This window comes from Desarmillaria tabescens (genome assembly GCF_030435595.1).
Source record: "Desarmillaria tabescens strain CCBAS 213 chromosome Unknown EV420scaffold_81, whole genome shotgun sequence".
In the NCBI taxonomy this organism is placed as follows: Eukaryota; Fungi; Basidiomycota; class Agaricomycetes; order Agaricales; family Physalacriaceae; genus Desarmillaria; species Desarmillaria tabescens.
This window is the reverse complement of record NW_026848380.1, coordinates 79,399-92,941: the sequence shown is the minus strand read 5'-3', so window position 1 is coordinate 92,941 and position 13,543 is coordinate 79,399. Positions and strand designations below refer to the sequence as shown.

The following is a 13,543-nucleotide window of genomic DNA, read 5'->3' as shown; positions in this document are numbered from 1 at the left end:
GTTGACGATGAGGTTTTGTGTCATGTCGTTTGGGGACTGATAAGTGCATCGTTGGGAAATTTTCTAGGCTACTTCTCGCTTCGACGATTGTACCGCTGAATAAATGAATGATATGCTGCAAAAAAAATACAGAAATGCATGACCGCCCAATTGCGAGTTGCGGATTGTCTTTCCCGGGTCGGACCGGCCCGTGGAAACAAAGATGGGCCTTTTTCTCTCTGACCACCGTTATCTTCTTTCTCTCACTCTCCGGGTATAAAATTTCTGCAGATCAGCACGTATGTGTAAGGCAAAAGTTGTTTAAATTCCTTGCTACTCACAGATGAACCGTGTGAGGTGCTGTGTAGATGTCCACTTTGACCTGAAGCTAATATACTCTTGTATTGATAGGGCGGTTCGCTCGTTCGCCATAGTTGAAGTAAGGTCCGCATTTCCTCTTGGCAGCCAATGACAACACCCGTTTCATACATAGTCAGGGTAGACGGGAGGCTGTGGTTCCTCGCCTAGGATGGTGGAAGAAACGCGTGCAAGCTGATGAAAAACGGGTACTTAGATCTTCGTTCTCTATCTCTATTTGCTTAGCTAATTTGTTCATTAGACAGGGGAACCGGGTTTGCATACACTCATTATCATTAAACGCTCAGACTTCATTCCCGTCCTAGCTTTGGGTGTCGTTAGATGACAGTTCTTCCTCTACAGATCCAGGATTTTGGTAAGACGACGATTTGTACATATTTTTTTTCACATTTTCATGATACTCAAAGCTTCAGATAAGATACCTCCTGTAACTCGATCAGAGGACCTCAACAGTCCTGGGCTTGCCATTCATGAATTCCTCCGTATCGTCTGTGTTTATTGGTACGAAAGTTGGCTCTTAAAATCAAGTTTATCCTCCCTCATTTTAGCCCCAGATGTTCGAATTATGCTCCTTTCCTTGAAGGTAGCTTCATCAGGCCATAGATATCAAGCACAGCATCTATTCCTCGGCACGCCGGGAGATGCTGAGCGTTTTGATAATCCAAGCGCTAGTTCGCACAGCTTCTTTACCACGAGGACAGCACGAATTACACGTTTAATGCGACCACAGCTCGTTACCAAACCACGTCGTCTCTGTACATTGGTATGTGTTATTGTCTAACCTTGTCCTTGGTATCCTAACTCCGCTACTGCTAGGAATTAAACCCCCGGATGCAGGGGAAGGGTTGATCAAAGAGTCACTGTCTGAATTCGACTGGATGACGCTGGTACGCACTCGCGAGGCTCATAGAGTGGCGAGGATTAATGCGCTGCAGAAAGTACAGACTCCTGCGCCTCCGACGGAAGTATTCCACCTCGATCTGTATGCCATTCTGGGTTGCCAGGAAACGCCATGGGCAATTCGTCAGATATCCATGCATGTGATATTGCCGATATCGCATGGATGGATATCTTATGAGGAGCGCGTGGATTCCTGGATGCCCTTCAATGGATGTGAATGATTTGTGCTGAGCACCGATCCCCAAAGATACGAACCCTGGTAACATCCGAATCCAGATCGAGAGATTGAACGTGGGAGTGGAGTACGTGGTGGCGAGATGTTCTGTATTTGAAGGAAGCAGGTGGAATTAGGGAGGATCTATGCATAGAAGAGTGGAAAGTCGTTGTGCCCACCATCGGGTCCATCTATCGTAGCGCAAAGGTGGTGAATTACCTCAGCGGGTTGCGTCAGTTTTTTTTAAATGAATCCAGGATTTTTAGGCAGCGGTCAGTCTTGGTTCAGGCGGGCATGAACACTGCAGGAAGTTAGCAATAATTCGTTCATGGGGGCAACCTGGAACCGGCAGTTACCTCAACCGTGTGGAATAATTTTGTCAAATATTCATAGATCCGCAGGATAAGAGAGACATACGCGATGAAGAACGATGAAGAAGTTCAGTGAGTCACGAGCGCATCGAATGTCGAACCATTATAGACGTCAGGACAGAAGATGGAAGGCCCGGCCATGATGGACTACCACGGCTGTAAGACCAGGCCGGGACGGACACTGTGCGTACCGGCCCGTACAGCAGTTTCATGGAGATGTTTGCTTTCCTTTCGCTCTTTGTGCTAGGAACGAACCTACGAAGCCTTGGAAGAAACGCTGCCGTGTTCCCTACTGGCTATTGTTGTTGTATTCCCACTGGATTGCCATCACCAGGCCCGCTGTGACAATGCAATTCTTGGACAAAGGAAATCAAATAGGAATAGCACGAATGGCGATCATATTGTGGCGGGAACGAGATGGTGTTTGATATTGTCTCCGAATCCGTGTTAGTGAAGGATATTGTGCCTGAGAAAATTACACAGTTGTCGTCAGGTCAGCAGCATTTGATTCTGCTGGATGAGAAGGGGTACGTTATCTGCGTTGTCCAACTGTCTTCCCTTCTTCACTATTTTTGCTGCGTTTGATGATGTTACCTTCATTCTTCACACGTAGCATCGCCCCTTCGCCTTGATGTAGGGAGCATTGTTACGTTTTCTTTTCGGGAACTCCGAGTCTCATTTTCCCTTACTGACTTCCCTGTTCATATCTGGGGTTACAATGGATCTGTTTAACCAACTGGGTCGACGTATTACAACTCAAGCAAGCCTCTCAGTGCCGTAGTTCATTGATAAGTATTTGAAGGGAGCGCGGTGCTTTACCAAAGTCATGATTTATAGTTCTGGCTGAAAGTCGTATACAGCGCATGCAGAAGCTTTGAGAACATCGTACTCTTTGATTTCAGTGAACATGAATACAGACCTAAGATGTTCCATGTGAGATGAAAGCCTTCATATCATGAAAGGACAACAACATACAGTCAAGCGAACAAAGTGCAGTTATCGTGTTCCGCAATAAGTCAATTCCGCCTCGTACACTACTTATTAAGCATCGCGGAGAAATACCCAGATTGTAGGAAATGGAAGGAGGACCTCAGCGAGAAGAGAATTGCTGACGCCGTTAGTTGGTGCAAAGACGAATATCCGTTGCACAGATTCTCACTGAAAGGGAACTACTTTTCAGTCACGGTGGACTGGCATACGTTCGATCTACCTACGCGAAGATGTAGTTAACAAATCCCGTGAAAGAGAAGGGTTGGCATTCACGATTTCCGTTCTACTATTGTCTCTCGGAATCCCCAAGCTTAAGGACACGAAGCAGGCCTAAGTCGTTTTCAGGCTTGGCTGCATAGCAGATGTTGGTGGTCCGTCAACTGACTGGGAGAGCTATTCTAACAGGAATCCGCATATCAGACAAAATAGGACCCGACAATTGATTGTTGATGTTACGTGAATGAAAGACGAAGAATTCATAATCTAATAAAGCTAGGATAAAGATACATTTCATTCAGTAAACGAAGATACGTACCAGGGAACGCCCTAGGATATGGGAGGATCGCATCGATACCCATACCGTTCGAGGTATAGGGATAATTTCAGGGCGACGACTCGTCTCAAGTAAATGATGGAACTTATATAAAGCGAGATGGGGCAGTGAAGCGGGGAGTCTGGGGACCACTTGCGCCGTTCTTCCGATAGTTGGGCAGCTGATTTTTGGACGAGGTCTCGTGTAAGGTCATGGTATAGAACTTCAATTGGACAAATCTACCAGGATGGAACCTTGTGGAAGTGAGACGGAACAGTACAGTAGAAAGTGCACAGGAAGTAACTTCGAGAAAACCCTTGATCGAAGCACGTTGAAGGTACCCAGACACCAGTGGGCAACGGCCCGCTACGCGCCGCGATTGTTTGGCACGTAGAGAAGCAAACAAAGCGTGTTTCTTTTTCCTCCTCCGTGCTGCTGGGTAATAACTATTTGAAAGCCCCGCCCTACCGGCGCCAACAAGGAGCACCGGCCGGACTTGGCGAGTAATGATGTGAGTGGCTCATGGGTTTGGGTGCCCGCGCACTCCCGAGTTTGGGTTGTAGCACTGAAAAATACACTTACTATTCATTTATACCTTTATATACACGATTTCATAGGAGCTATAAGTATCTCTAATATTTTGGAGTCAATCTTCAAGTATTGCTCACATTCAGAAGGGCCAAACGGAAATGATTGTGGCTGTGAGGCTCCTTTGCCGGGTGCTCGGCAGTGAAACAGGACAAGTGTCCTTTCTCAATAAACTGGCATTCCCTCCCCAGCTGCATAACATACAAGGTACATAAAAAATGTAAAACTTCTCAGTTATTCATCTAAACACCATTCTCCCACCCGGACAGATTGGGTTCGGACGGTGTCCTGGACTTATCATTTCGGCCCCGTTCTGGGCTTCTGAAGAGCCCCTCGGGGAGCCCCCGGAGCGGGGCTCCCCAATAGTTTTATTCGTGCTGCTGCGAGATCTACACCCTCTTGATGACTGCAGGCCGGTTTATGAATTGGAAAAGCCGCAGTGACCAGCCCTTGAGGAGAGCAACGCGGCTGTCAAGCAGTAATCAGGTTCATGCGCTTCACCCTTCCTTGAACACGAATACGATGGCTTCCTGGGCTGGCCACGGGTCGAATTTTCGCTGAGATTATGTATTACCTTCCGGCCAGCATGGGACACACAAGGTGGACGACGAGGAGAGCAGGAGAACTAGCGAGGGCAGAATCGCAGTGCGTTCCCATGCCTGGCAGGACGAAGATCAGTGTATCACGCGAAATGACTGCCATTCTCCACGCGTTAAGGGACGCACTCGCCTGGTCTTCACCTCTACTGCTCGCCACACCCTCTCTGCTCCCATCGTCTCAGTGTTTCGCCGGAAGTAGGATGGCTGTTTGTGTTTTGCCGTGATGCTCGAATTGTGCTGTAGGGATGGACGTTTTGGTGGTATGTAGACGATAAACGAACGACGGGAAGAAAGAGGTACGTGCTCCTTTGTCACGTCGTTCATTTTACACAACTGATACTATTGTTGCAGGATGTCAAGCGTCCATGTCGATTTGGATCTGGAAGAATTCAATTTGGTGTCTCTTTAAGTATGTTTCATTCCTACAGTACACCCTTCATCTCGTTGACGACTATGTGTAGTCGTCGCCTTTGCAAGCACGGAACGAATCAAAGACCACGACTACCACCGGAACCATAGTTCACTGGCAAATGCTAGGGATGCGCGTTGCTCTAGTTCAAAATTGCATTATCGCTAGTTTTCCAAATGTATGTCCCTGCCATGAATCCGTAACGAGTGACCTAACTTTCTCTCAGGTATTCACGACAATATCGAAATAGTCTCTTACACCGCTAATGCCGATATCGCCGCCTTTATCTGCCAAGCTCTTCCCACAAAATCACAATGGCAGACGTATGACTAGATATGATCAACACCGGCTCGATAGCATCCATCAGCTCCAGTCAGACGTCGCCCGCCAACACATGCAATTCCATATTTCCAGTCTCACACTCGAAACAAGCTCGCTCGTTGTACACAGCCATCCGCCATCTCCCACTGAGACTTATGTTAATGTTCCGTTAATTCGAACACGGTGTAATGTGATTCAGAAGTCAAGCGATTCTCGTTCCCGTGTATGCGCGTGGATTACGGCATATCCTTGTAGCACATATGCCGATGCTGTGATCTGCAATGAGCCTTGGTTCTTCGTTTGATCGGGATTTGCCTTGGAGCATGCTCGGGAGTGTAGACGTGTTATTCTCGTCATTCCCTCTGGCTCCGCCACCCCGGCACTCGAATGTTGTAGTCCGACAAACCTTGCGCCCGAGAAGCCAGATTTATGGATCTTCTCGACTCTGCTTGACACTCTCCGGGCGCATTGCGTACATACCCTCAGCATTCGCTGACTCTACAACGTACCTCCCCTCCATCCGCCACCTAGAATAGGCACTCAGCGACTGTACACGGCTTATCGTCTCCACGAAAGATGCAAAGCAGCGTACCTCGGCCATCGAAAGGGCCGTCCCCGTGGCAAGCTACCAATACCCACAACTCGCTCAGCCTCCATCTCGAAGAGTCTCGCGTATATTTCCTTCCACCTCCTTCACAGCTTCGAATTGGTGTGCCGACATTGTCATCTTTACTCCGGCTATCAGTATGCCGCGCTGATCTTCCACGATGTCATCAGCGTTCAAACATTCATTCTCCCAGATTCGTGTCATTCCCCATCACCTACCGATATCTGCTCATAAGCAACGATATGCTGGATTTGACGATTCTTCCGCATCTTGAGGACCTGCGTAGTACGCGCAAGACGAGGAGATCCCTTGTATGATCAAAGCGAGGAACGATTGCCAGCACAACGATCTATCAAGCTCAGACATACTAAGAAAACTCCTTGAATGTTTTTTCCCCATCAAAGGACCAGGACGCTCGTGTGCATATCCCTCTCCCTGCTTCACTCCCTCACTATCGGTCTGACTCCTCGTTCTCATCCTGGCTATATGGATGTCGATATCCTGAATAACTATCATAGTCCATGTCTGCACACGTTCGTCTTTAAGATCGTTCTCTTGCCATGCTCCTCTCTTCCCCCATCAACCGCTTAGATCCTGTCGTTGGAAGCGAGAGCATGTACAGCACGCCCGATTTCAGGCCTGCATCACCCGTTTCACCCGGTCGTAAGTAACGAGAACATGTACGACCTTCTTCCCTGTCTCAGGATACGGACACGCTCAAGACAAAGCGGTCGCTATGGATGACCAGACGAGGAAATGTTGAAGGAATTTGGATGTTGGGTCGTGATATGGGGAGAGGGTAATACACAATTTTGGAAGGAGATTTTCATGGTTGACGTTGAAGTTTTGCGGCGTTCTTTCAGTTCCTTTCGTGGGGTCCGAACGTAGCAAGCATCAACATTCTTCAGCGCCAGCTGCGCCTCCCCAGAGAAATGTAAGCAGTAGAGAAGGAGATTTCGCATCCTACGGGGTTTGCGTAAAATAAATGATAATAGATAACATTTCTACTATGCACCTTTGGCGCTGTAAAAATGCTATTAGCGATAGAAAGCCCTCAAGATATAGCCTCGTGAAGCCGATGTGTAATATTTTTTTGCGTGCAGTAAAGCTTTGGTGCAAGGATCCGGCGGCTGTACTCAAGTGATAGTAGCAGAGACGGCCATGGGGAAGTCGGAATCGAAGCATGAGCCTACGGCCCTACGAGACTTACGTCGCATAATACTCACAAATCAGACGTCGAAATGTGCTCTGGACAACTAATATTGCTTTCAACACGAATAATCAATAAATCGCTTGTGGCCTAAATATTCCGTCATTTCTGTGTCAAATCATCATCGAGAACATAAATTACGGGTACGCTATTGATCATGAGGCTGTATCTACAGCATTAAGTTTACTGGATTTGCGGTAGTGCGGCTGATGGCGAGCTGTGGCACACTTTGATGGTCCGGGCGCTAGTCTGCATAACTTCATTCTTACCACGAGGACTGCACAAGTAGCACCTTCTGCACGACCACATCTTGATGCCAATCTGTATCGTCGATGGTATGTGTGGCTGGCTGACCTTTGATTTTGGATATCCTTATTCCGCTACGGCTAGGAGGGATGCACGAGGTTGCATTGCCGACCTGGGCGCTTAATTGGCTTCAATTGGTAAGTATTTCGATGAATGTGCAGAAAGGCAAGCAATAACACATTTCAGAGAGAATTAACATGTTTCAATTACGAGAAACTCCCCAAGGTCACACTCTCCGCCCTCACAGAGACCGGGAAAGCAGGATCAACCATTCCAGTGCCGATGCAACGGTCCTACACTGGTACCATGCCTGTCATACCATCTGCTCTCGCTGACATTCCCTGCGCCGACCTTGGTATGAGTGGGGTCTTGAAGGAGCTGAATGCGACACTCGGCACATCATATACTCTCGATAACCCCATCTTGCCCTCCATTCTCGAATCCTTCATCAGACAGGATTACGACTTTGGCACTCTCTATGCTAATTTGCGTCCATATTGGTATGACTTGACCAGTGTCGAAAGCATTCACAAATCATGGAACCAGGATCAGAAAATGCGACAAAAGATAGTCACCAATAACAGACTCCCCAATGGAAATATTCCTCCCCGGCACATCTGGGATCTGTATGCTAATCGTGTGGTACCATACTGGGTTGCCAATAAAATATGGCCTCGGGCAATATCGCATGCATGGGTGTCTGACGAGGAGCGCATTAGTGTGTGGACACCCATTAATGGCTTTGAATGGCCTGTGCCGATCCCCAAAGATGTAGACCTTAATCTTGTCCGGATTGAGATGTTGAACCTCGGAGCAGAGTATGTGTGGTTAGATGTTCTCTGTTTGAGGCAAGAGGGTGGGAAGAGAGAGGATCTACGCAGAGAAGAATGGAAAGTTGATGTTCCCACCATTGGAGCTATATATCGCAATGGCACTGATACAGTGGTGTATTACCTCAGTGGGCTGGGTCGACCTTTTTGTTTCAAGTCTGGGGACTTGGAAAGTGATCGGTGTTGGTTCAGGCGTGCATGGACACTACAGGAGGTTAGCAGCTATTATATCATTGGTGGGATGACCGGCACTTATGGGATGGATGAATACATGCGAAAAATTGTCGATGAACGCCTACAATCATTGAAGTATGTGAGGGGCTGGAATGTGCTTGACATACTGCTGGAGATGCAGAATCGGGTATCAACAAAGCCTCTGGATAAAGTTGCAGGCCTGGTGTACCTTCTCTTCCAAAAGTCTATCCCAATATATGATGAAACACAGTCTGAAGAGGAGGCTTGGGATTTGCTGGTAGATGTCATGGCTATGCGGCATCACAGGGATTTGCTCTTCTTTTACCCTGAGCCTGGGAATGGACACAGACATTGGCAACCATCATGGAAACAGGTAATGACAATGCCACATCTACCCCAGACTAGGTCTGCTCTGTTTTCAGCAGTCACTTGGCCTAAGGAGACAGATGCCAACTGGTGTGAGTGTACCTGTATTGTGTGGGGCATTGTGCGTGGATTGGGTGAGGTATCAAACACAGGGATACCTCGAAAGGGCAAGTTGATGATTAAAGATCTGTTTGGGACATCCCACACATTCAAGGTCATCACTGATCATGCATACCCCATCCCTGATGGTTCATATACCCTCATAGGTGCTGGCTATTTTTCTGTTGACATCTTAGAACATTGGGTAGTTGGGCACTGGCAGCAACGATGGGATCATTGGCATGGGACATTTGAAAAGGTTTCGGTCATCCGTATTGCAGATCCTGAACAAGATTGGAATCCTGCCCAACATTACATTGCAACACTATATCATAGAATGTTTCTTTGCTGATTTAATCAGGTTAATAGCTTTCTTAATATACATGTAACAGTGGAGATGCAGGATGGACAACAGTCCTGGGATATCATTTACACCAGTACTCAAGAGAGCTCCTGAGAGTCTTGAATTTGTTCCTATCTCTCCCATTCTATCTTTTCCATCCTTAGTCACTAGCAACATACAATGCATGCAGAATATATTATTTTGAAGTAATGATTCTAACATATGTGAATACAATGTAAACGTTGCATGAGAAGTTAGAGAAGTTGTTATTAAGATAAATGATCTAACAATACAGAGATGATACAGAGCAGAATTGGCCTTGCCATGGTTGGGCTCTTTGTCATATGCTAATCAGGTTCCCAAAAGTGAGATATAGAATTGTATGGATCGAAGGAGTAATTAACTTAAGGACACAGCTCTTTCTTTGTTAATGTTTGTCACTAAGGTCAGTAGTCATGTACAGAGCATGTGGAAGAATTGAGAACATCATAATCTTTAAAGACGATTTCAACTCACTTAGATCAGTATCCATGTAAATTGAAATCAAATGAAAGGATTCAAATGTACCATCAATTACACCAAATCCAGTTATCGCCATTCACAATAAATGAATTCCATGTGATACACTGTTTATTCTGCATCCAGATAAAGGCATGTACCAGATGGAAGGAAATGGAAGATTCTAAGAACCTCGAACTGCTCCACCTTTAGTTGGTGTCAATTCCAAATATTCACAGATTCCGATGAGACTACCTTGATTTTGAATCGAAACAAGCCTTTAAGTGGCAGCAAACATGGGTATATTCCATGTACCTACATGAAGAATTGGTGAGTGAATGCCTGTGAAAGAGGGGCACATGCACTCATGAGTTTCAGTGTAACTTACACTATCATTTTCTCTTGTCACTCCAAAGCTTCATGAGATGACCCAATCCTTCGGTGTTTCTGATTTAACCATGTAGCAGATATCATTGGCCCTTCAACTGATGGGGACCATAATCTTCAAAGTGGTCTGCATGGTGAGGTCCGAGTTGGAAGATTGCACAGTTGGACACTATGTCACTGAAAGATGAAGAGTTCAAAATCTAAGGTCGGAATGAGGATAATATCGACCTGGGACGTGGTGTACACACTAGTGAACACTCGATATGGGACAGGAAGATTCTCCTTCAGATCAGTCGTCAATATCAACATTGGTCCCAGTGTGCATATAAGATGACTTATGGGGTAAGGTCTGCCCATATTGTGTATCCATTTGGCTACCAGACGCGAAGAATGGCGATGATGCATGCAATATCGTTGATATCACATGTGTGGATGTCTGAGGAGCGCATGGATCTGTGAATGCCTATCAATGATTGTGAAGGGTCCATGCGGATCTGCGCATCGCTATCTGGTGCCAATGCTGAATGCTGGTTGCACAGGGTCCCATGAGACTTGGTCGATTTTGTGTGGATGCCAGTCTTTGAATAGCTGTAGGTAGGGGTATATTCCATGTACCTAGACAAATGGTCAGCGAGTGCCTGTGAAAAGAGAAGCATCTACACTCACAAGTTTCGATGTAACCTGCATTTTCAATGCCATTCTGCTTTGGAATCCCGAAGGTCCATGAGACGACACGATCCTTCGTTGCCTTCTAGCTTAACAGCGGAGTGGATGTCATTGGTCCTTTAATCGATGAGGAGTGCAAGATTCACAGTAGAGCCGAGGTTGAAGGAATAGATTTTGGAATCTTATGTTGTGAAAAGACTAAGAGTTCATAGTCTAGAATTGGAATGAGGATATATGTCATTCTGGGAAATGGTTTACGTACCAAGGAACCCCGGTGTGTAGTTGATTTCCCTTGAAGACGGTGGTGCTGATGTGAAGAGGCTGGCCACCGAGTATCAAGGTAAGTGATAGAATAATGAACAGAAAATGCGACTAACTCAGTGAAGAGATACCCATTGACGTTGAACATAGCCATCCTGAGCGTCGAGCGTCATGCTGGCCGTTAATCACGGCCAACGTGGACATTAACACCGATAGTCACGAAATCTGTCCAATGTAGACGTACAAAGGGGTGCGAAATCACATTGGGTGTTATGAGGACCATTATTGTACCATACGAAGGAAACGACCTGACACAGAAAGAACACGTTGCCTACAAGCAAGGAGAATGAAGATATTTGAATACCAGTATTTGTTTAACTGAACACGGAATAGGGAAGTGCTTCATCTAAGTCTCTGGCCCAGAATCACCGAAACGAAACAATAACTCTTCTCCAACGTCAGAACATTACAAGAGAATAAAAATGACTCAGTTTCAAAGTTCAAAAATTCGAAGCCATTTCTATCTCATTGGTTATTGATCCCTAGAGTGAGTTGCGACCTCGATGATGCTAAGTTTCCATTCCTTAATAATCTTCTGATAGCTGGGCTGCCGAATTCAGGACGAAGACTTGTGGAAGATCCATGGTGTAGAATATCGATTTTATAAAATACGGGAATGGAGGTTTGAGGAAGCGAGATGGACTAGAGAAGCGGGGACTGCGATAAAAGTTACGACAAGGCCCTTGATCGAAGGTACCCTGGAGAGCAGTTCGCACGGCCCGTTGGGCACCGGGATTGTTTGGCCCCCCAAAAGCCAAACAAAGCGCGCTTCTTTCCTTTTCGCCCTCATGCCTCCAAGCTGCCGTTCTCTCTCGAAGACTGCCGACCTAGATGAAACGCGGTACCCAGTTTGAAGACAGAAATGAGGGCTAATCTACCATAATCGAGTTCCTGGGGTCCCATCTTCAACCGGTTTTCTTGAACACGAATATGGAGACCTCCACATCACTCAGATGACTGGGAGTCGAGTTCTCAGCGGTGTATTTCTTTCCTGCCAGCATGGAGCATGGAGGGAGGACAACGAGGAGGGAAGGTACACTGGCCAGGGACCACGCCTAACAGGACAACGATCCGCGTATCACACGCAAGACTTACTCTTTCCACGCATTAAGGGATGCATGCACCCAGTCTTTACTACCATTGCCTGAGCGTTCCCCCCACCTCCATGGTCTCATCGTGGATAGAGGCCGTTCGTGTTCTGACGCAACGCATCTTGATTGGCTCGATACTGTAGGGATGGACGTGTCGCTGGCATCTAGACGGTAAAGGCTAGACCGGAGGGCCGGATATCCGGGTGTGCTCAGTGAACTGTGGAGCGAGTGGTTGAGGGATAAGAGGTACGTGATCGTTTGTCAAGTCGTTGGCTTTCCGCAGCTCATACTATTCTTACAGGATGTCAAGCATCCGTGTCGGATGGAATCCGGTAGAATTCGATTTAGCGTCCTTTCCAGTAAGTTTTTCTCGTATGATACTCCTTCACCGATTTGACGATTATGTGTAGTCTTCGCCTTCGCAATCATGGCACGAATCAAAGGCCACAGCTGGCGAGTCCACGGCCGGACGCTTTTCTCCACCTGTGTTTATCAGCCGCCCTTCTCTCCTATGCGAGGGTAATCTTGAAGGTAATATTCTTGATGTTTTTATATTATATGCTGTTGTTCAATTGCTGACACATTCATAGATCACTGAAAAGTGCTACGAACGGGGACTGCTGTCATTGTTCAAACATCAGATGACGCTGGTTTTGCAATCGTACGTTCCTCAGGAATCTGTAACGAGCTAACTGATAGTAACTCTGGCTCAGATATTCACGACGGCACCGAAATAGCCTCCTACACCTAATATTGACATCATCTCCCTTTCCTAACCCGTTCGCCTACCTTCTCTGACAACATAACGATCGGCAGCCTCGCACAATGCCGGCTCGATGGTATCCATCCACTCGAATCACAAATAGCCTGCCTCCACACACAAGTCACCATTCTAGCCTCACACTTGAACAAGATCACACTTCGTATACGCCCATCTCCCATCCCCCACAGAATCCGCTTCTGTTAATGTTCCGTCAATTGCAACATGGTCCCATGTGGATCAGAAACCGCTCGTTCTCTGGTGTGCTCGTTGTGACACCTATGTATGTCGGGCTTGCATCAAAGTGTACCTGGGAGCCTTGACATGTCATGCATGTCATCCTCTCTAGTTCTGCTGCTCCAGCATTCGTTGCGCTTGAGAGGCTCGATATACGGGTCCTCCTATCTCTACTCGCCTTTCTTCTACCACCACGCCCACATACCCTCAGCATTAGCTGACTGTACATCATAGCTTTTAGCATTTCCCACTCCTTCCGTGACCTCGAATGGGCGATTCAGCTCTGCTCAGCACATCACCGTCCTCGAACCAATCAGTTTACTACTTCGAGTCGACTGTCAGGGTT

General features: G+C 46.8%; 3 protein-coding genes across 3 annotated transcripts; all 3 read left to right on the top strand.

Moving 5' to 3' along the window:
- Nucleotides 1–322: 322 nt before the first annotated feature.
- On the top strand, nucleotides 323–3,166 carry EV420DRAFT_1486141 (uncharacterized protein; the record flags this gene model as incomplete). The annotated part of the gene is made up of 15 exons (XM_060470349.1): nucleotides 323–336; nucleotides 391–423; nucleotides 473–545; nucleotides 700–712; nucleotides 765–844; nucleotides 1,039–1,120; nucleotides 1,174–1,244; nucleotides 1,293–1,470; nucleotides 1,505–1,559; nucleotides 1,873–1,909; nucleotides 1,952–2,025; nucleotides 2,090–2,262; nucleotides 2,294–2,369; nucleotides 2,916–2,958; nucleotides 3,023–3,166. 15 exons carry the CDS (start codon nucleotides 323–325, stop codon nucleotides 3,164–3,166), a joined length of 1,146 nt encoding a protein of 381 aa, XP_060323408.1.
- A 4,245-nt stretch (nucleotides 3,167–7,411) lies between these two features.
- EV420DRAFT_1769361 (uncharacterized protein) lies at nucleotides 7,412–9,246 on the top strand (the record flags this gene model as incomplete). Its single annotated transcript, XM_060481022.1, has 3 exons — nucleotides 7,412–7,433; nucleotides 7,489–7,541; nucleotides 7,591–9,246. 3 exons carry the CDS (start codon nucleotides 7,412–7,414, stop codon nucleotides 9,244–9,246), a joined length of 1,731 nt encoding a protein of 576 aa, XP_060323407.1.
- Nucleotides 9,247–12,274: 3,028 nt separating this feature from the next.
- On the top strand, nucleotides 12,275–12,951 carry EV420DRAFT_1650720 (uncharacterized protein; the record flags this gene model as incomplete). Its single annotated transcript, XM_060478491.1, has 6 exons — nucleotides 12,275–12,339; nucleotides 12,414–12,446; nucleotides 12,502–12,559; nucleotides 12,611–12,745; nucleotides 12,791–12,861; nucleotides 12,900–12,951. 6 exons carry the CDS (start codon nucleotides 12,275–12,277, stop codon nucleotides 12,949–12,951), a joined length of 414 nt encoding a protein of 137 aa, XP_060323406.1.
- Nucleotides 12,952–13,543: the final 592 nt, after the last annotated feature.